The sequence below is a fragment of the Eubalaena glacialis genome, chromosome 4, assembly GCF_028564815.1.
Source record: "Eubalaena glacialis isolate mEubGla1 chromosome 4, mEubGla1.1.hap2.+ XY, whole genome shotgun sequence".
Taxonomy (NCBI): Eukaryota; Metazoa; Chordata; class Mammalia; order Artiodactyla; family Balaenidae; genus Eubalaena; species Eubalaena glacialis.
The window spans coordinates 154,730,187-154,751,048 of record NC_083719.1 but is presented as its reverse complement, the minus strand read 5'-3'; the positions used below and the strand labels follow the sequence as shown (position 1 = coordinate 154,751,048).

At 42.4% G+C, this 20,862-nt stretch overlaps 1 protein-coding gene and 1 pseudogene across 1 annotated transcript in view; one reads left to right on the top strand and one right to left on the bottom strand.

The window, feature by feature from the left end:
• Positions 1 to 15,021, bottom strand: part of NSG2 (neuronal vesicle trafficking associated 2) — a 57,496-nt gene extending 42,475 nt beyond the window's left edge. The window contains exon 1 of the mRNA XM_061188485.1: positions 14,893 to 15,021. Coding sequence (XP_061044468.1) covers positions 14,893 to 15,021 — 129 coding nt within the window. The remainder of the gene's footprint in view (positions 1 to 14,892) is intronic.
• Positions 15,022 to 18,413: 3,392 nt separating this feature from the next.
• Positions 18,414 to 18,984, top strand: LOC133090174 (large ribosomal subunit protein uL11-like; annotated as a pseudogene).
• The last annotated feature ends 1,878 nt before the right edge of the window (positions 18,985 to 20,862 follow it).

Sequence of the window (20,862 nt, the reverse complement as noted above, 5' to 3'; positions counted from 1 at the left end):
TCCAAGGTCACACAGCTCAAAGGAAGCAATCTTCTAACTATGATCATTCTTCTCATTAGCGCTTAAATTAACCGAATTTTCACTGAAAACTTTCCCCAAGTTTTCCTAGAGACAATAGTCAAGTGTATGTACTCCCGCAAGAATTCTTCTATGAAGAATTTTCTTTAAGGTCTGTGAGGCATACCATGGACAAAATATAGCTCAAAAAAGGAAAGGATGGGGGAGGAACTACTATTATTGAACATCTACAGTGTGGCACTTAAATATGTTAGTTAAGGAGGATCTGGGTCCCAGCCCATCTAGAACATCACTCCTTCCCTGACATTTAGAACTCATTTGCAAATGTAAATTCTGTTGTTGTGTCCCACCCCCTTTGGATTCTGCTCTTCCAAATATTAAAAAGTGAGCCCTGGCTTCCTTAAAGAAATGGAACAGCTAAACAAGGATGAGGGTTTTGTGAGGGAGTGGGGTGGGGAATGTTCTTTTTATTTTTTTCTATCTCCTGTTCCAAAGAATAGGAAAGCAGAAGCTTCTTTGCCACAAGTAATAAAAATGTCCCTCATGCTTTGCAAATTTACTATACAGCAGACACTGAGCACTTGACATGCACTATCTCACTTAATTCTGTGCTGTGGGGCAAATACTGATACTGTCAATATTGTAGGGAGATGAAACATTGTGCTTTGGGTTTGAATCCTGGCTCAAGCACTACACCTTCTGTGTCTTAGTTTTCTCATCTATTAAATGGGAAAAAAACCATCACTACCTGGTTGGGTTGTTAGGAGGCTTAAATGAGTTAATATAAGTTAAGCACTCAGACCGTTCATTCAATAACAATGTTTTTTTGAACACTGCCTCTGAGTGCTGCCAAATGTTCTTCCAATAGATGTCTGAGGCAGATATGGAATCGGGCCTCGCTTGCACCTGTCAGCCTGCAGGTCCTCCCTATCCAGCCCTTCGAGAGCAAGGCAAGGATTTCTCAAGAACAATACTGTTCAAGGATGGTCTGAAAAAAAAGGTTTCAAGGGTGAATAGAAGTTTCCTGAGTGAACAAGACAAGATATTTTATGCAAAGTGAACCACATGGTCAAATAAACAAAAGTGTAAAATAGCATGTAATCTACACATTTGGCCGTTTGGGTGTCATGTGAACTTCAGTGTGTTAGTGAGAGTTAAGAGCTAATATAAATGTAAGAGTAAATGCCAAGGCACGGTTCACAGGCTAAGTGTTTCTATTAGAAACTCACAACATTCTGGGAAGGGCCAAATGAAATAATGTATGTGCAGGTGCTTTGTGAACTTAAAAGATATTCTACAAATTGTAATGATTAAAAATATTTGGAATATCACTAGATCAAAAAATGAACTCAAAAGCTATTCAAATTTAGTAAGATGGTCAAGTACTAAATAAGTATAACAAAACCAATAGATTTTCTTGGCACCAGCAAAAAATCACCTGACAGGCTATGAAGTATATGGAAAATTTAGATGTCTGATCATTTCTCTGAATCCACATTTTTAGAAATATTCACAAAATGGGAATTATAGTTTCTTCTCCCAATTCCCCATGTTGTGTGTGTATATATATCTAATGTCTGTCTGTATATATATAAATATATTATAATACATCTCAATGTCTATTTCTAAGATAGTGAATTTCCTGGTCAGTGTGTCATGTGACCTATAAGCCTTAGGGCAATAACTGCCTTTGTCTTTTATGATAGACAGCATTCTAAGATGGTCCCCAAGCTTCCCACCCCCGTGTACATGCACTGTATAATCTCCTCCCTCAAGAGTGAGGACAGGACCTGTGAATATGATGGCATAGTCACTCCCATGAGTATGCTATGCAAACTCGGTCACAGCAGACTGGAGAGAGAGTCTCCTGCTGGCCTTGAAGATGTAAGTCAACATGTTGTGAGAGGGCCATGCAGCTAGTACCTGAGGGTGGACTCTAGGAGTTGAAAATGACCCCAATCAACAGCCAGGTCACTCAAGAAAATGGGGACTTCAGTCCTACAACCACAAGTAACTGAATTCTGCCAACAACCTGAATGAGCTTGGAAAAGGACCCCAAGAACCAGATGAGAATGCAGCCTAGCTAACAGCTTGATTTCAGACCCATGAGACCCCCGAGCACAGAACCCCTCTAAACTGTGCCTGAACTTCTGACCTATATAAACTGTGAGATAATAAACTTGTGTTGTTTTGAGCCACTAAAGCTTTGATAATTTGTTACATAGCAACAGAAAACTAATATGCCTTCCCACATTGCCAGGTCCGTCTCAACCATCTCTTAGCTTGAGTCCTTCATTTCTAGATCCTTAGCCATCAGACTGGTCTCAAGCATAACACATCAAGTGTTAAGAAGCATTTGTTTCTTAGTCTTTCCCTCTGCCCCTTTATTTTTATAAACAACTTTCCCAAAACTTCTCAAAAAGCCCTAAACCATTTATATCATTCCATGTAAATGTTAAAGACCTCATGCAGTGGCCAACATGTTGAGATAGGAGACAAAACTAAACAAATATTACTGTTGGAATGAGACAATGAATTACCATTACAGCCAATATCATTCTAATTGTCATAATAAATATTTTGTGGTTGCTTCTCTAACATCCATTTCCTTCTTCAATCAAAAACCACCCCCACTGCAGAAGAACTGAATCAAAAAGAACACAAATAACAAATATTGGCGAGGATGTGGAGAAAAGGGAACCCTCGCGTACACTGTTGGTGGGAATGTAAATTGGTGCAGCTATTGTGGAAAATAGTATGGAAATGCTGTGAAAAATAAAAACAGAACTATCATATGACCCAGCAAAAAAAAAAAAAAAAAAAAAAAAAAACCACCCCCACTGCCCGATATTGCTTTCAAGAACTCACCCCTGTCCCATGTGGCAGCCATGTGGTTTGGTGGAATTGATGCCTTCCTTGATGGCAGGGATGGACCCTAATTAGGTTAAACCAATAGAGCATATTATTCTACTGATCACAAAATTTGATTGGCTCAGAGATGGGCATGTTACCTAACTTGAATCAAAGAGATATGAGGCAATACTGACTGGGAACTTGGGGGAAGACACCTCCTTGCTCTTTATGAGTGTTCCCTAAAGAACATGTTCTTCCTCTGGATGGTGTGGTGAGGACTTAGTCCTGAAACTGCTGAAGCAATTGTTGCTACTATGGGGAGGAGCCAGGATGAGGTCAAAGGCAGCATACAAAAGAGGGCAGGGCCAAGAGGAACCCGGAGAAGTGGAGATGAGCTCTGATGACACCCTGCCCTCTGGATCACACTTTGCCTGAAACCAGACCCATGCTGTACCCTGCAGTCATGGGGGTGGGGAGGGGGACAAGTATATACTCTTTGAACCTTAATCCAATTTAGGTTGTGTTTTCTAGTACTTGAGGTGACAAGCTTTCTATCTAATAGAAATGTGTTCCAAGAAAAAATGAACTGAAAAGCTATTCGAATTTAGTAAGATGGTCAAGTACTAAATAAGTATAACAAAACCAATAGATTTTCTTGGCACCAGCAAAAAATCATCTCAAAATATGATGAATCCACCAAAAGATACACACAAAAATGTTCATAGCCACTTTTTTCATAATAGCACAAAACTGAGAATAACCCAAATGTCTATTAACAGGAGAATGGATAAATTGTGATTTATTCATAAGATGGAATGCTACACAGCAATGCTACATAGACATGGGTGACTCACAGACATTATATTGAACTAAAGGAATCTGATGCAAAAAAGTACTTTTTTATGTCCTGTGTGATTTCATTTATATCAAGTTCAATATATATAAAATAATTTATATATTATCTGAATAAATATATATATTTAATATGCCATTTACCATTTGCAGGAGTGATACTGAGTTTAGGCAGAGTTGGGGTCATAGACCTCCTTCAAATCCATATATTACTTTTTCCTGAACCCCTATGAGATGTTGCTTATGCCCTGACTGAGTTTCTAATGAAAACACTTCTTTTGGCTTCAGAACACTTCTCAAACCACTGAGCTCAAACTAGGCCAACAGACAGGTTGACTGACCCTGTGTCAGTCCTCAGTCATCTTCTCCTCTCTTCAGCTATACCATATTTTCTCCAAAAGCAACCCAGGCAATATTTTACCTTTTCCCCTAAGGAAGTGTTAGCTCATTAGAACCCCTTCTCCATGTCAAAAGCAGGTCTTTGCCCATTTGCCTGGAACAAATGGGCAGTCCTCTGGCCTCATCTTCTTTGACCTCTCAGTAATATTCTTTGACCACTCACCCCTCCTTAAAAGTCCTCCTCCCGGGTCCACGGTCTTCTCCCTGCTCACTGACCAGCCCTCCTCAGGCTCCTCCCGCTCTGCTTGACTTCTCAATGTTAGAATCTCTCAGGGCTAGGTCATGGGCATGCTTCCTTCCTACAAGTCCCTTCTGAGTGTTCTTACTCCCATCATTTCCAAGTCCATCTTTATTCTCATAACTCTCAAATTTACATCTCCAATTCAGACCCCACCCAGCACTCAGATTACCCTACTGGACATTTGCCCTTGGATAGACACACATAAATTTACCATGTCCACAGCAAAGTACTTGGGTTCCCTGACCCACCTTCCCAAACCATCTTGCCCTCAACATTCTCTTCCCCGTGTAATCGCCAGCTAAGAAAATAGCAGCATGACATGCCATTGTTCATGTCAAGTCATATACAGGAATCTCTCATGATCCCTCCCTTCCCTTCAGTCTCCAAATCCATTCCAATCTCCAGTTCCTGCTTCCTCAAAAATTTCTCTCAAATAAACCCATTCGTCCGGTTACACTGCCAACACCCTAATCCAGAGCATCATCTTCTCTCCGCGAACTTTTGCTCTGACAGCTTCCTTGTTTCCATCCTTGCCTCCCCAAACCCAAACAAAAAGAGATTTCTAGACCAAGAGAGCATCATAAACCAGCAAACATTCAGAAGACATCCAGGAGGCTGGACCTGGGAAAACCACAAAGAGGTAGTTTTGAGTGGCCAGGGAACAGAGCAGGTGAAGTGAGCGGTAAACAGAGGCTCTGAATGCCATGCCTAGCATCTTGAAGATGAACTTGGGAACAGTGAGGAACTGAGGAAGGATTATAAACCAGAGAATGGCTTTCCAGGTGTGCATTACAGGTAGAGGAGAAGCTTCTGGCACAGTGAAGATACACTGGAGAGATGTAGAGAGCAGGAAAAACCAGCCCTACAGTTACGGGAATCAACCAGCTATTGGGCATGTCATGAAGCGTGGTGTGCTGTTCCCATGGACTGGAGCCAGAAACAATTCCCTTCTATAAAAGGAGATATAGTACCAGTCAATTTTTTTAGTACTATGAAGGGGAAAGCATAAGAAATGTTAGCCAATCGTTACTAATTGTACCTTGGAGGAATCAGCTTGCATACGCAAAGAGAGAGAAGAGAAAATAAATTTGCAAAGAAAGGCTCTATTTTCTGCAGTTGAAAAAAAAAAATGGAGCAAAACAGAGCCCTGAGCTCCTTGATTAATAACAGAAATGGGAGGAAAAAGTGGAGAGAGGGGAGGAAAAAATTCTTTCTACTCTTGTTATTATTAAAAGTGGGGTTTCATAGATACTTGGGAGAATGAAACTCCAGGTTTTCAAATATCATTGTGGATACGGGCAAAGAAATAAATTTGTTTTCTTTTCATATCAATACATCAGTCCCCATTGTTCGGTCAGCAGCTGATATGAAGAACATAATTTCACATAATTGGCATTGTGAAAATGGGATAAATTATTCATCCCGAAAGGACCCCTCATCTGGATATATTCCCCCTTTGCTGGCAAGGCCAGATAATACATGGTGGTTCAGATGGTGCAAAGTACAGATCATAAAAATTTAAAATACTACTTCCCAGGATTATCAATAATGAAGAGGTTCCCACATGGAGAGGCCCCAGGATTGGCAGGAACAATAAATAAAAGTGCAGAAGTGCTGACAAGGAGCATGATTGTATTTTTATGAGCTGGGCTTGCACAGGCCAAAAATAGACCTAAGCTGTATCCTTCAGCTTATTCCTGCAACAAAGAGAGAAGTTCGGAGCAGGGCAATGAAAGGCTAGCCCCTGAGCACCTCCTGTGTGCCAGACACTGAGCTACAGGTCCTACTGATGTGTCCTCAGTTAGTTCACACAACCCCCCTCTCCGATCTTCACATCTCTCCTTTAAGATCATTATTATTCCCATTTTTCAGATGAGGAAATTTAGCCTCAGGGACTTCAGTCACTTGCCTATGATCAAATGACTGGTAAGTGGTTGAGCTGGTATCCAAACTCAAGAACATGTTGTTTTTTTCTATCATTTTTTTAAGGTACCCACTATGTGCCTGGCACTGTACCAAAAGCTTTACATCCTATATCTCAGTAAATCCTCTCAATCACTCTGAGGTAGGGCTGATTATCCCCATTTTATAGGAACCTGAGTCTCAGGGAGCAGAAATGACTTCACAACCTCACATAACCACTAAGAGGCAGAGTCAAGGCTTGAACCTGAGCTTCTGGCTCAGATCAAGTGCCACTAGGAAGGTCATCATTCAAATCTCGTAACAAACTCTGATCCTATGGCACCTGATGCTCCATAAATGCTATTAACTGAATGAACAAATGAATGAATCCTTCATCTAAAGAGACAAGGTGAAGTCACCCCAGTGGGGCCTGAGTACATAGTTGGGAACCTTCTCCCATTTACTGCCTCACTCCTCAACCCACACTCCATCTCTTTGGGTTCGAGGCTTTCCCTGGACCCTTGAGGTTTGGTAGTGGGCCCAGAACACAAGGTAAAATGTCAGTGCTCAGAGTACATTAATGGCAGTGTTGTCCAATCCCACCCATTCACCGATGGGGACATGGAAGCCCAGAAAGGGGGAGGGATTTGCTGCAGGTCACACAACAAGGCAGTGTCAGAAGTAGGACTCTAGTATGGATCTGCTGACTCCCAGTCCAGGGCTATTTCTGTGGAATTGAGTCTCTTTTACTTGCTGGGCCTTTGATTTCTCAGGGCAGAATGGAAGGCTGGCCAGTATGGCCTCAAATGGATGGGCTAGCCCAATAAGTCTATGACTCTCTAACTCTCAGGCAAGGCATAGAATTGGGCAAGGTGAGCGACTCTTCATTGGGTCCTACAGGGATGGCCAGCTCCTGCTCTGAGCAGAGGCTAGCTGCCTGGGCCGGAGTCACTACAGCAAGGCCAGCCCACAGCTCTGCCACCCAGGCCTGTCCCCTGTAGGGCAAGGCCCAGCCCACCTCTCTGCTCAAGCCTTCTTACAGCCTGGGGCCAGCCCCGTGCACTTCAGGAAAAACAATCCTGATTCTGGGACTGAACTGATGATGATGATAACAACAACAACCATAATAGCAACCTTGCATTAAGCAGTTACTCTCTGCCGGCCACTGTGATAAACATTCGACATGCATTTCCTCATTTTACCCTTTAAACAGTTCTTAGAGGAAGATATTCCTGTCCTCGTTTTAACAACGAGAAAACAGAGAGCCAGAGTGGCTAGTAAACTGGCCCAGGGTCACACAGCGAGTAGGTGGTGGAATTAGGATTCAAATTCAAACTGCATTGCTATAATGCATGTGCATCTATACAGGCCTCCCTCTACATGCAGGGGCACTAGCTCGTTCCACAGTGGTCTCTCCATGTGTGAACGTGAGCAAGTAAGTAAGTCACTTCAGCTCTCCGAGACTGTTTCACCATCTGTGAGATGGAGGTGATTTTTTAAAAATAGAAAATTTGATATAAGCTCATGGTAAAAAAAAAAGTATGAAAATTGTAGAATAAAAGTTTTCAAATGGACCCCAACCACTCCATCCATACTCTAACCATCTAATGGTTTCTTGTGTGTCTTTTCAAGACTATTTTATGAATTAGAAGAATGAAACATACACACGTGTTTCCACAAATGGGATCACTCTATATCACACTCTTTAAAGTTGTTTCAACGGAGCAATGTATCTGTTGCTTTTTCCACATTAGCGCAAACACAAGCAAATCTGTCTCATCCTCATAACAATTGCTTACTATTCCACATCCATGCACCAGGGTTTATCCAACCACTCCAATCTCATGGAACATTCCAATTGTTCTATATATATATGCCTTTGCATACTTGAAAAATATACCCATAGAATAAATTCCTGCCAGTAGCAAGCATACCAATTAAATAGGATATACAGTTTAAATTTATAAGCAATATCCAAATACCCTCTAAAAACCATTGCATCCCATTATATAACCAACCGGAGTGCAATGAGAAGATCTGCTTTCCCCCAGTGTTAGCAACACTAGGCACTATTACATTTTTTTTTTTGCCAATCAGATAGGTAAAAAGTTATGTTTCATTAAAATTATGTTTTCAAATTATAAAGAATTTTTAATCTGCTTATGGGTCATTTTTTTGCCTATTTGCTGGAATCACCTAGTCAGAGCCTTTGCCCAATTTAGGGTGATTTATAATCTTGTGAGTCTCTGAAGAGTAGAACAAGGGAGCTCAATGAGCCTGGAATCGGCAGAGATGTGCATTCCCTGCTCCCCGGGGAAAGGCTGACAGTTCTCTGATCCTGTGTATCAGGGAGAAAAAGAAACCCTCTAGTGAAGTCATGAGAATGATGACCAAGAAGGCATGGAGGACTCAGTGACAGGAGCAGCATCTCCTTTGCCCAACATCTTTCCAGATCCGCCCCGTCGGACCCCTGCACCCCCGCGGTTGAAACCCCATCCTTCTCAGCATGTCTCACGTTTACAGTCATCCACCAAAAATGTCACCTTCGGGAGACATATTCCGAATATCCAGTGAAAGAAAGGAAACTTTATCAATGAGCACCATCTTTGTGCCATTAGACAATTTTCACTTTTTTTTTTCCTCACAGTAACCCAGTTAGGTAGCTATTATGTTCATTTTACAGAAAAAAAAAAAAAAAAAAGAAGAAGCCCAGAGATGCCAAGCAACTTGCCTAAAGCCACACAGTACATAATTAGTTTAGCTGAGAGTTGAATCCAAGCCTGTAAGACAATCAAGTGCATGCAGTCTACCACACAAAGTGAAGGGTGCTAAACATCAATAATTGACCTTTTAATGTCTGCATTCCTTTCCTCCCACAAGCAGGTGAGCGAACCTCCTCTAGGATGTGTAAAGACTTAGTAACCAGTAGAAAGGAAAGGTACATTTGCCTAGAGCCTGGCAGCTGGCTTGGTGAATACACAGTTCATCTGGGGCTTTGCCAAGGTGGAGTTGTGCCTGTCTGTGGCTTGCTTTCTGCAGACCAGCCATCCCTTAGCTGGCATTTCCCAGCACTCTTGGGTGCAGATCTTGGCTGCACTGTTTTCTTTTGGTGTGTCCTAGGACAGCATTCCCCTTCTCTGAGCCTGTTTTGCATGGTTACAACCTCACAGAGGAGTTGTAGGGACATCTGGGTTATTGTGGTCATTTAGATAAACCAAAGGCACGTCCTGGAATTTGGTATCTACAGACTGATGTTCCAGCTTCTCAAGAGCTTGCTCCCATGGCCTAGAGAGAGCCACCAGACTGCTTAGATTCAAGTGGAAAAATTAAGCCCAGCCTTACCTTAGGCAAGGGGCAGGGGGCCTCGTTCAGCCAGCATTTCCTGCTGCCCGCCATATGCCAGGACTAAGGCTACAAAGATGAGACAGAGCCAGGACCCACAGGCCTAGTAGGAAAAGCTCCTCAGTGCTGACCCAGCACCAAGTCTCCATCAATCCATCCACCTCCCCATTTCTGCTGCCACCGTCCTAGTACCCACCACCACCATCCCCTTCATGAGCACAGCAGTAACCTTCTAGCTGATCTCCTGCCCCTCCACTCTTTTCTTCCACCATACATGGCCAGGGCTGGGGGGTTGGTGGTACTGCAGGAAACCCAGTAGCCTCTGTTTTGGGGACATTTCTCTGGTGCTGCCTCATTTGGAAGATGGATTGGAGAAAAGAGGAAGAAGAGACCAGGAGACCAAGCATGAGTCCCTTGGCCCTAGGGTGGCCCACTGCAGCCAGAGGAATCTTCCTAAAATAGAAATCTAATCCTGTTACTCTCCTCTTTAAACCTCTTCAGAAAAATGCACGGGGCCCCTCATGAACTGGTGCCCACCCCACGTCATCTCCCAAGTCTCTCCCCCTCCCTCAGCTGACCCAGCCAACCCGACCTCCTGACTTTTCCTCCCATTCCCTCAATGTCTGTCCACATGCTGGTCCCTCTGCCCCCCACTCCCCTTACCAACCCATCCTCCATCTCTCAGCCAGGGCTCCTTCCTCAGAAGGACCTCTCCTGACCATCCTGCCATCATAATTTAATCCCCTTAAGTTTTATCGTCTCTTAACAATACAGCACCTTATTCTTTCCTTAATAGCCCTTCTTGCAGTTTGCATCTCTGTATTTCTATTTGTGTGCTGGCTTGTTTGAAGTCCCTCCGCCCCACTGAACAGGAAGCTCCATGAAAGCAATGGCCATGCCTGACTTTTCATGGTTGTATATGCATAGCCTAGCATAGGGCCTGGCACATAGAAGGTGCCCAGTAGACATGCTGGATGAGAGAGTGAGTACCTTCCAGTGTAATAAGTATAACCTTAGCTATAATTATGGGTGGTCAGGGAAGGTATCCAGGAGAGCTGCCATCTGAACTGGGCTTAGGAAGATGAGCCCTGGCTTATCAGACAGGCAAAGGGGCAAGAAGAGCATTCTGGGCAGAAAGAATGGCGTGGGCAAAGAGGAGGGAGCAAGAAATACCCTGGAGAGTGTAGAAAATTCCAGGGCGGGGTTTCTCAACCTCAGCACTGTTGACATTTTGAGCAGGGCAATTCTTTTTTTTTTGGTCGGGGGGTGGGGGGGGTGGAATTTTGTGCATTGTAGGATATTTAGCAGTATTCCTGGCCCAAAACATCCCTGCTCCTATTGTCACAACCAAAAATGTCTCCAGACATTGCTAAATGTCTCTCTGGGGGGAAAAGTCACCCCCGGTTGAAAACCACGGCTCTAGGTAGTTCTGACATGCTGGTGTTCAAGGTACAAAGTGAGGAGTGATAGGAATGGAAGCCATTGGGGCAGATAATGGAGGACCTGGAGTGCCAAGGTCAGGATTTGAGGACTGTACCCTGTGCGGGTGACTGGAAAGGCTTTCCATGGGAGAAGGACTGGTCACACTCCAGAGGCACTACTGCAGGTGCGCTGTGGAGGATTGATTAGCGTGATAGAAGAGGTGGGGAAACAACCACAAGGCCAGACAATTTCGTCTCCTAAGGCATGCACAGTCCTGCTAGCACTGGGTAGGGAAGGAGCCCTGGAGGCCATGACATTCTCTCTGCAGGATCGCCCCAGGCCCCACCTGCATGTCCAGGAGAGCTCAAGAAGAAGCCATGGCCATAGATGAGGGAATGCAGAGTTTGAGGAAGCACTGCCTGGGGATGGGAGGCTTCTCATTATCGAAGGTAGCACGGTGCAGAGGGGAAAGCTGTGGTGTCAGGTGCACTGGGGTTCCAACCCCAGCTCTTCCACTCTCTCTGTGAAGCTTGGACAAGTCACTCCCTTGATCTGAGCCTCAGTTTCCCCACCAGTGAAATGGGTGTGCTAACACCCACCTCACAGGGCTGTTGGGAAGATTACCTGAAACAACAGCCATGAATGCCCTGCATGGCCCATTCCTAGCCCAGAGCAAGGGCTTCAGACATGCTCGTCCTCACCACTTAGCCTCCAAAAGCTTTTCCCCAGAAACTCGTATTCCATACTAAAGAGTATTTAGTGAACAAGATAACTGTCAGTATTACACACCAAGCACACTCTGTATTTTACATTTTCAAGAGGAAAACGCATGATGTAACATTGGGGTTAAATACACTTCTTTCTGATAACCTTTTTAGCTTCAAACCCTCACCATCTGGCTGGACCTAATGAGAGAGCTGACAACTATATCAGAACTCACCTTGCCTTCTCTACAGCCTGGTGAGGTTGAGTCCCCCCTCTACCCACGAGGAGGCTGAGGCCGAGGCAGTTAGAGAAACTCACTCAAGTCCTCAGCCGTGGGAGGCTCGTAAAAGGTAGAGCAGTGAACCCCCCAAGAGAGGGGCTTCCGAGTCTGTGCTGGTAAACACAACACTGCTCTTAGCATTTGGCTTCTTGAGTGGAATTTACTGTTAACACATCTGTTCTAATGTCAGGGGAAAAAACCTGGTTTACTCTTGTAAATATTATAAAATCTAAATCCTAGCACAGAAAACTGCTGATACAATTTCCCACTCAGAGAGGAGAAGACAGAGGTCTAAGGGAAGAGAGACAACTCACAAGAGTTGAGCTGAGGTTGGTGACGGAGCTCTTGCTTGAGTCCAAGTTTGGGGACTCCCAGACCAGCCGGCCCCCTATTCCTGCTGAGGTGGAAGGTTCTAGAACAGCGCTGCCTGGGCTCTGGGTTCTCCAGATTTTGCCAGGAGGCTTACCAACTCTGCGCTTTGAGAAGTGACTTTACCGCTCCATGCCTGAGTTTTATCGTCTTTAAAAATTGGATCAAAGTAGCAACTCTCTTATTAGGTCCTATTAACTATTGAAAGGATGAAAGAAAATTGTGTGTGTGTGTATGTGTGTGTGTGTGTGTACTTGTGATTTACAAAAGCATCTAGCATTTAAGAAGCACATGAAAATGATAATTTTTATTCTCTTATGGTTAGTTTTGTGTCAGGCACTTTATTTATAAGGCCACATGTAACTTTGCCCCAACCATTGTGAAGTAGGTGTGATCCTCCCCACTTCATAAAGGAGAACACTGGGGTCCACCTGGTGCAAAGACTTTATCATGAACATCAGAGTGAGTCTGTGATGTGTCCCTGTGGAAATGTGTCCCTTTAGGGATTTGCATCTTACAGGATACTTTGGTTTCCTTTCCATGCATGCAAGTCCACAATGTATTTATCTTCAGGCTTTGGGACATCTGGACCAGATGCTCAGTGGTTATCAGGTGTGTCTCCTCTCTCAAGGAAAGAAAGAAGCCCTTGGAGGTGGGAAATGGGGCGGGGAGTAAGGGAAGACAGAGGCCATGATACCTCTGGATGACCCGCAGATGTGTGTAGAGCTAAGAGAAGTGACCTCACCACAATCCCTTTTCCTTGCATACCTGTCAGGGACATACAGATCTTCGAGACTGAAAAGGGTAAAGATTCTTCCTGAAACTTCACAAAACCTTGAGAGAATATTCCCTCTGCTTCTCCTCAATTTCCATTACATCTGGGATCAAATTCCAGCATTGCCACTTACTCCTTCTGTGAATTTGGATAACTAACCAAATTTCTCTGGTCCTTCACCTTTTGCCCACAAACGTGGATGTATAATCCCTGGGTAATGTGCATCTAACACAGTGGTTCTCAACTTTGGCTGCACACAGGAGTCACCTGGGAAGATTTAATTAATATTGACACCTGGGTCTCACCCCCAGAGATTCTGATACAATTGTTCTGATACAGACATCAGGATTTTCAAAAGCTCCCCAGGTGACTCTAATATGCAAGTCAAAAACTGAGAACCTCTGCTATACAGGTAGCCAATACCCAATTAATACTGTTCCTTCACATTTCTTTAGTGCTAACTGCCTGTTCAAATTTTATTTTCAAAAGGTCTTACCAGTTTCTCAGAATGGCTCAAGGATTCTTTATTTCTGCCACCCCTATGCACATTTTCATACTGACAACCTCTGCATTTTCAAAACAGATGACTCAACCCTTAGCCAATCAGCCAGGACATTTATCTAGCTTTGGCTCCTCTTCTGTTCATTGGATAGAGCCAATTGGTTAAGACACACAATGCCCTCCTGGAGATGCCAATGAGAAAATCAAACAAATGGAATGATCCATTGTTCACTCTTCAGCAAGGGAACTTCATCATTTGCCTCCAAATCTATCTCTTATGGTATGTAAAAGCTCACATTATAAAACCCCAAGTTCTCTCAGATGGATCTTAAACAATATCCTTTCTCCCACCTATGACCATGGGATAACTCCACCACTTTTGTATAATTGCTCACCTCCATTCTTCATGGACTACTCCCATGTCAGGAGATGTGCCATCAGCCAGTCACTCATTTCCAGCCACGCCTCCGCCAAAGACACTCTACTTCAGTCATGCTATTTCCCCAAAGCTCTCCATCCTTTGCATATGTGTGCCCTTTGCCTTAAATGCCTTTTCCTCCAATGGTCTACCCGGGAGGTTTTTACTCACCTTTAAAAGCCAAATTCAAATGTTCTCCTCTGCAGCTTACCTAATCTGTCCTCCCAGTCCCCTCTCTGCCACAACAGAATTTAGTTTTTTCCACTCCTGTGCTCTCACAATCTTTGTAATTCTCAGGCACTGCATTTACCATGATGCTTTATATTAATTTAAGTGTTATACTGAATAGGGATTTTGTAATGTGTCTTTTTATAACCAACTTGCAGCATAGGAATGGGGCCTTAGGAGGTGCAAACTAAATGCCTGCTGGACTGCATCCAATTCTCTGTCCTCAAATCCGTAGCAGTCAATTTTTGAAACACCTTCCCAAAATAATCAAGACAATTTTCTCTTTCATCATCTAGAAGCTTATTAGTATTCATCTACTATGATGAAACTTTTAAAAGGAAAGATTAATTTTCTTGCCCATGTATGTATATGTGAACAAAAATAAATGAATAAACACTTACCATAAATCTGAAATAACATAAGAGATGTCATGTCTCTGGAAGGAATAACTACATTTTACAAGAAAGGGAACGTATTTGGCTGATGAGGGAATGAAAGGGTTTGGGGGAGGTGGAATTTTTTGCTGCTTTATTTCCTGGGAAGGGGGGAGCATGGGGGGCTGATGAGGAAAAGAGCACCTGCTTTACCTTTTCCGGAGCAGGTAGCTGTAAGTGATTAACCTCCAAGGGAGTGATGAGAGGGACGGTCTGGAAGCCATCCTCAACCGAAGGCGGCTTGGTTCCCTTCTCACTGGGGTTACTGTTCAGCTTCACCATCCTTACGCCTTTCTTCCCAGACCTAAGGCAAGCAGTGGGATTCTAGTTACAGTGGGAAGTAAGGCAGGAAAACAGAGGGCTGACGACAGAGAAAATAGCGCTGTCCTCAACAGTTCCACTCCAGCAGCTTCAGTGTACAGATCAGTCATCGATCTTCCGCTAGATTTCCTGACATGATTCCCATTATCCAGTAAAACTTCTTTAATCATCCAGATATGCCACCTACCCACGACACTTAAGAGCTTTCAAATTTGAGAAACTCAAGGAAAATCCTAGGCTCACACACAAAATATACAATCTTAAAAATATATCCAAGACACTAGAGCTAACATAATCATATAATCTCAGTGGAAAGCTTACTCTTAGTGCAAAAATAAATCCTATTATTCTGGGTCACCCTGCAGTATGATAAATTTCGCCTTACCATCTTGGTTGCTATTTTATTATGTTGTTGTTTTCTTCCATTAATCTCCCTAAAATACAATAAATACATTCAATGTCCCTATGTGTAGTGTACCCTTTTACTCAATATGTAGGTTGCACAGGAGATACAATTTCCTAAAACAAAAAAGGTTTGGCTTGAACCTGATCCTGTTATTCAGCCATGGAATGCCTCCATTTCCTCAATAGCAAAGGGCCATTTTTTTTTTTTTTTTTGGTTCCATGGAAAGTTAGCAATCCCCGTATTGCAAGATTGCCAACTAAATAAACAAATCACATTTATTTCTTTCCAGCTCCCTTGGAAGTGAAACGGTGATCCCACCCCAGCCCCAGAAGCCCAGCACAACAGAATTTTTCTTGTCAATCCTGCTGATGGAACGTTATTAGACAAAATAGGGTTGTTGTGGGAGTGAAAGGGAAAGGGTTGGAGGACATTGGGGAGTGGTTATAGCAAAAACAAAAGCCTACTTACTGTGCTGCACTCTTGGGGGGTCAGAGCAGATTCAAGCCAATTTGAAGAGGAGGAGGACGGCCAGGAGTCCTCCCTCCTCAGCCGGAGCTGGTGGTGCTGAAAGGACAGCGCCTTGCGTGCGTCTGGAGTGGGAGCTTCTGAGAGCGAGGCGCAAGCGAGCGGGCTCCTGGCAGCTGTCTGCTTGCTTGCTCGCTCGCTCGCTCGCGCTCCCTCCCACCGGGAAACGGGCTCCCACACCATCTGTCATCTGGCACCACCTGCTGTTTCTCATGCATGGCCACAACCACAGGATGGGACAAAATGGTTTCCGAAAAGTGGGAGGGATTCTGGCCATAAAAAATAAAAAATTAATATGCACCATATTATAAGCAATCCTTGAGCCTTTAGAAAAACTGGAGAAGGAGGCACATTCATTAAGAGAACGGACCACTCCTAAGATCTTCCAGAACAATATTATGAAACAGAATTGTTCAGGACCTGCATCGTGCGCTGACCTGTGTAAGGAGAGAAGGAGAACTAATATTCATTATCTCCCATGCAGTGGGGACTTTTCCAGGCTCTTTCAGACTATTTCCCTCGTTTGCAAATTGTGATTTCTAATAGTACCTACATGATGGGGTTAGTGTGAGGTGTGAATGTGATAACTTGGGGAAAGCATTTAGCTCAGAGCAGGGTGCATGGCAAGCAGTGCATAAACATAAGCTCCTATTCTCACAATGTTACTGTCATCATGCAGGTCAGCTAAGGTCACAGAGCTGGTATAGCACCAGGAACTGGGATTTGAGCCCTGATCCATTGCTGTCAAAGTCTGTATGCAGTCCACGACATTACGGGGCTTCCAGGTTGGTGTCTGGAATCAGAGAGGGCAAAGTCCTAGTGTCAGCTCTACGAAATTCTGGCTGTGGGGATCTTAGACATTTTGCATTCACTCTCCAAACCTCCATTTCTTTATCTCTGATAATAACACCTCCCTTGTAGACTGGTTGTGAATATGAGAAGAGATTGCACTCAAGGAAACCCCTTTTAGTTCGGGGACAGGGATCTGAATGGCTGAATTGTTTCATCCCTGGGGGTTGCTCTTACATGCCCTTCAAATCCTCCGAGGTCAAGGCTGTTTCCACTGGTTTCTCCCAGCTGTGTCCAAATCACATTCGGCCATTCATTTCCAGCTGCAGTGCTGTTTATGATGCACTTCATGAGGTCTTGGCATTAGTAATAGCATCCCCTTTCACTTTCAAAAGTATCCTGACTTGCACGATAAATTATTTGGTCACCTTAGTTGGTGTTCACATACTGAGCATATAGTCTCCTAGCTAAAAGGCCAGGAGAAAACATATATATTACCTGTACTGTTTAGGAATGAAATGGGTGTGTGTGTGTGTGTGTGTGTGTGTGTGTAAAAAGACAGAGATGTTTCTGAGACAATAGAGGCTATACTACATCAGAGCTGCGTAGGGCACTTCTGTTAATAGAGGTATGCATGTATATGAGAGGGAGGTATTCCAATAAATGTTAGTCCCCCACTCCCTGCTTTTCCAAAGACCTGGAGGATTTTCAGGTGTAGGCATTGACTAAGGACAACAAAATGTAGACAGCTACATGGAAACAATTGTGAACACTTGTATTTCATTCTATTATTGCTGCCTCCAAAGGAAAAGGGAAGTCCCTTCAACACCGCTTGTGATTGATTCACAAGCAGAAGTTGTGCCTTTAATAACTCTAAGCCACAGGTCCTGAGAGTTTAGTAAGGTCCAGGATAAGGGCCTGTCTCATGGAAATAGAAAATTCAGGCTTCCTTATATGTGAGGACAGGAGAGAGGGTGCAGAAAGAAACAGGGGGCCAGAGTGATGTGGAGAAGCCCCTTGTTGAAGAATTATATTGAGGGGTGCTAAATATAATAGACTTTTATTCTCCTGTAGAGCTCTGGAAAAGATGTTTGACAACTGAAAACAAAAATTATGATATTTTCTGATGAGGTTCTCCAAGTATGTAGACGTAGATGTAATATATTAGACAACTGCAACATAATAAGTGAAGGATAAAGGGACCAATCTGGTGGTAATATATATTCCACTTGAAGTGGTAAAGTACTGATTCCAACTAAACTGTGAAAACTTAATTATGCTATTGTAATCACTAGTATATCCAAAAATATACTGAGATAAAGTCCAAAATGTGATATATAAATTTAAAGGGAATACTAAAAAAAGTTCAAATAGCCCAAAAGAAGGCAGAAAATGGAAAACAGAGAAACAACAGCAACAAAAAAGAGAGAACAAGCAGAAAACAAATAATGAAATAGTAGACTTAAATTCAAACATATCAATAATTACATTAAGTGTAAGTGGTCTAAGCAAACCAAATAAAAAGAAGAGTTTGTCAAAATGAAGGAAAAGCATGAACCAAATACATGTTGTCAACAAGAAACTCACTTCAAATAAAATGATACAGGTAGAATAAAAGTACTGGCTCAGACTTTCAGCTCAAAGGAAGACAAGGTGCAACTCTCTTCTGTCCTCCCACCTCTAGGTTCATCTGACACTAGCTGCCTCTGTCATGCCACCCAAGTGTGACCCCAATGAGATCAAAGTCATGAACCTCAGGTACACCTGTGAGGAAGTCAGTGCCACGTCTTCCCTGGCCCCCAAGATCATCCTGCTGGATCTGTCTCCAGAAAATGTTAGTGATGACATCACCAAGACAACTGGTTACTGGAAGGGTCTAAGGATTATAGAGAAACCATTCAGAACAAACAGGCCCAGATTGAAGTAGTACATTCCGCCTCTGCTCTGACCACCAAAGTCCTCAAGGAACCACCCAGAGACAGAAAGAAGCAGACAAACAGTAAGCACAGTGGAAATATCACTTTTGATGAGACTGTCAACATTGTTTGACAGATGCAGCACTGATCTTTAGCTAGAGAACTCTCTAGAAACATTAAAGAGGTGCTGGGGACTGACTAGTCGGTGAGCTGAGATTTGATGGCCTTCATCCTCATGGCATCATAGATGACATCAACAATGGTACAGTAGAATGCCCAGCTAGTTAAAAACTACAAAGGAAAATATTTCACTAAAGGATTATTTGACAACAGAAAAAAGGTAACGAGATGGAAGAAGATGCATCATGATAACGCTAAACAAAAGAAAGCTGGAGTAACTATATTATTATCAGACAAAGTAGACTTCAGAGCAAAGAAAATTACCAGAGACAAAGAGGGATGTTACATGGGCTGAAAGGGTCAATTGACTAAGAAAACATAGCAATCCTAAATGTGTATGAACTTAATAACAAAGCTTCAAAATACATGAAGCAAAAACTGACAGAACTGAAAGGAGAAATGGACAGTTCACAATTGTAGTTGAAGACTCAAACACTCCTATCTCCTTAATTGAAAAAACGAATTAAAAATCAGCAAGGCTATAGAACAGAGTTTCTCAACTTCAGAACTATTAACATTTTGGACTGAATAATTATTTCTTGTGGGGGACATGGGCTGTTCTGTGGACTGTAAGATGTTTAGCAGCATTCCTGGTCTCTACTACTAGGTGTCAGCAGCATCTTCCCCCAAGTTGTGAAAATCAAAAATATCTCCAGACATTGACAAATGTCCCCTGAGAGAGAAGGGCAAAGCCACTACCAGTTGAAAACCACTGTTATAGAAGAACTGAACAACATCATCAACCAACTGGATCCAATTGACATGTATAGAAAACTCCACCCAACTACAGAAAAATATGTATTATTTTTAATTGAACTTGGAACACTTACTAGGATAGACTATATCCTGAGTTACCAAGATATACTATATCTTGAGTTATAAAACAAGCCTGAACACAGTTTTTCAAGTTGAAAATTATATAAAGAATGTCCTCTGACCATAATAGAATTAGACCTGAAATCAATGACAGAATGATAATGGGCAAGTCTCCAAACACTTGGAAATTAAACAGCACACTTTGAAATAATCCATGTGTCAAAGAGAAAGTCTCAAGGGAAAATTAAAAATGTTTTGCACTGAACAAAAATGAAAATACGAGATATAAAAATTTGGGGAGTGCAGCTAAAATGGTGCTTAGAGGAGACTTTACAGCATTAAATGTGTATAACATAAGATAATAAAGGTCTCAGATCAATAATCTAAGCCATCACCCAGAAAAAAGGAAGAGCAAAATAAACCCAAAGCAAGCAGAAGGAAAGAAATAATAAAGAGCAAAACTCAATAAAATTGAAAGCAGAAAAAACAATAGAGCAAATCAATGAAACCAAAGCTGGTTCTTTGACAAGATCAATATATCAGATAAACTTCTTGAAAAACTGACAAAGAAAAAAGAGAGAAAATACAAATTACCAATATCATGAATGCAAGAGGGAATAACACTACAGAGCATACAGATATTAAAAGGATAATAAGGAACTAAAAGAAACAACTCTATGTACATAAGTTTGATGAACTAGTTTAAATGGACCAATTCCTCAAAACCCATAAATTACCAAAACTCGCCCAAGATAAAAGTTTAACCTGAATAGTCCTAACTATTAAGGAAATTGAATTTGTAGTTAAAAATCTTCCAGAAAAAACAAATCTCCAGCCCCAAATGATTTCACAGTGAATGCAACCAAATATTTTTAAAGAAACAACACCAATTTTACACAATCTCTTCCAGAATATAAAAGAGGAGGGAAACAATTCCTAATTCATTTTGCAAACCCTGCTTTACCCTAATACAAAAACAGACAAAGACAGTACAAGACAAGAAAACTACAAGTCAATATACCTCATGAACATAAGTGCAAAAATCTTCAACAAAATATTAGAAAATCAAATCCATCAGTAGACAAAAATATTGATACACCATGAAAAAGTGGGCTTTACCATGGGGATGCAATTCAACGAGAAAATGATTTTAATAAAATTTAACATTCA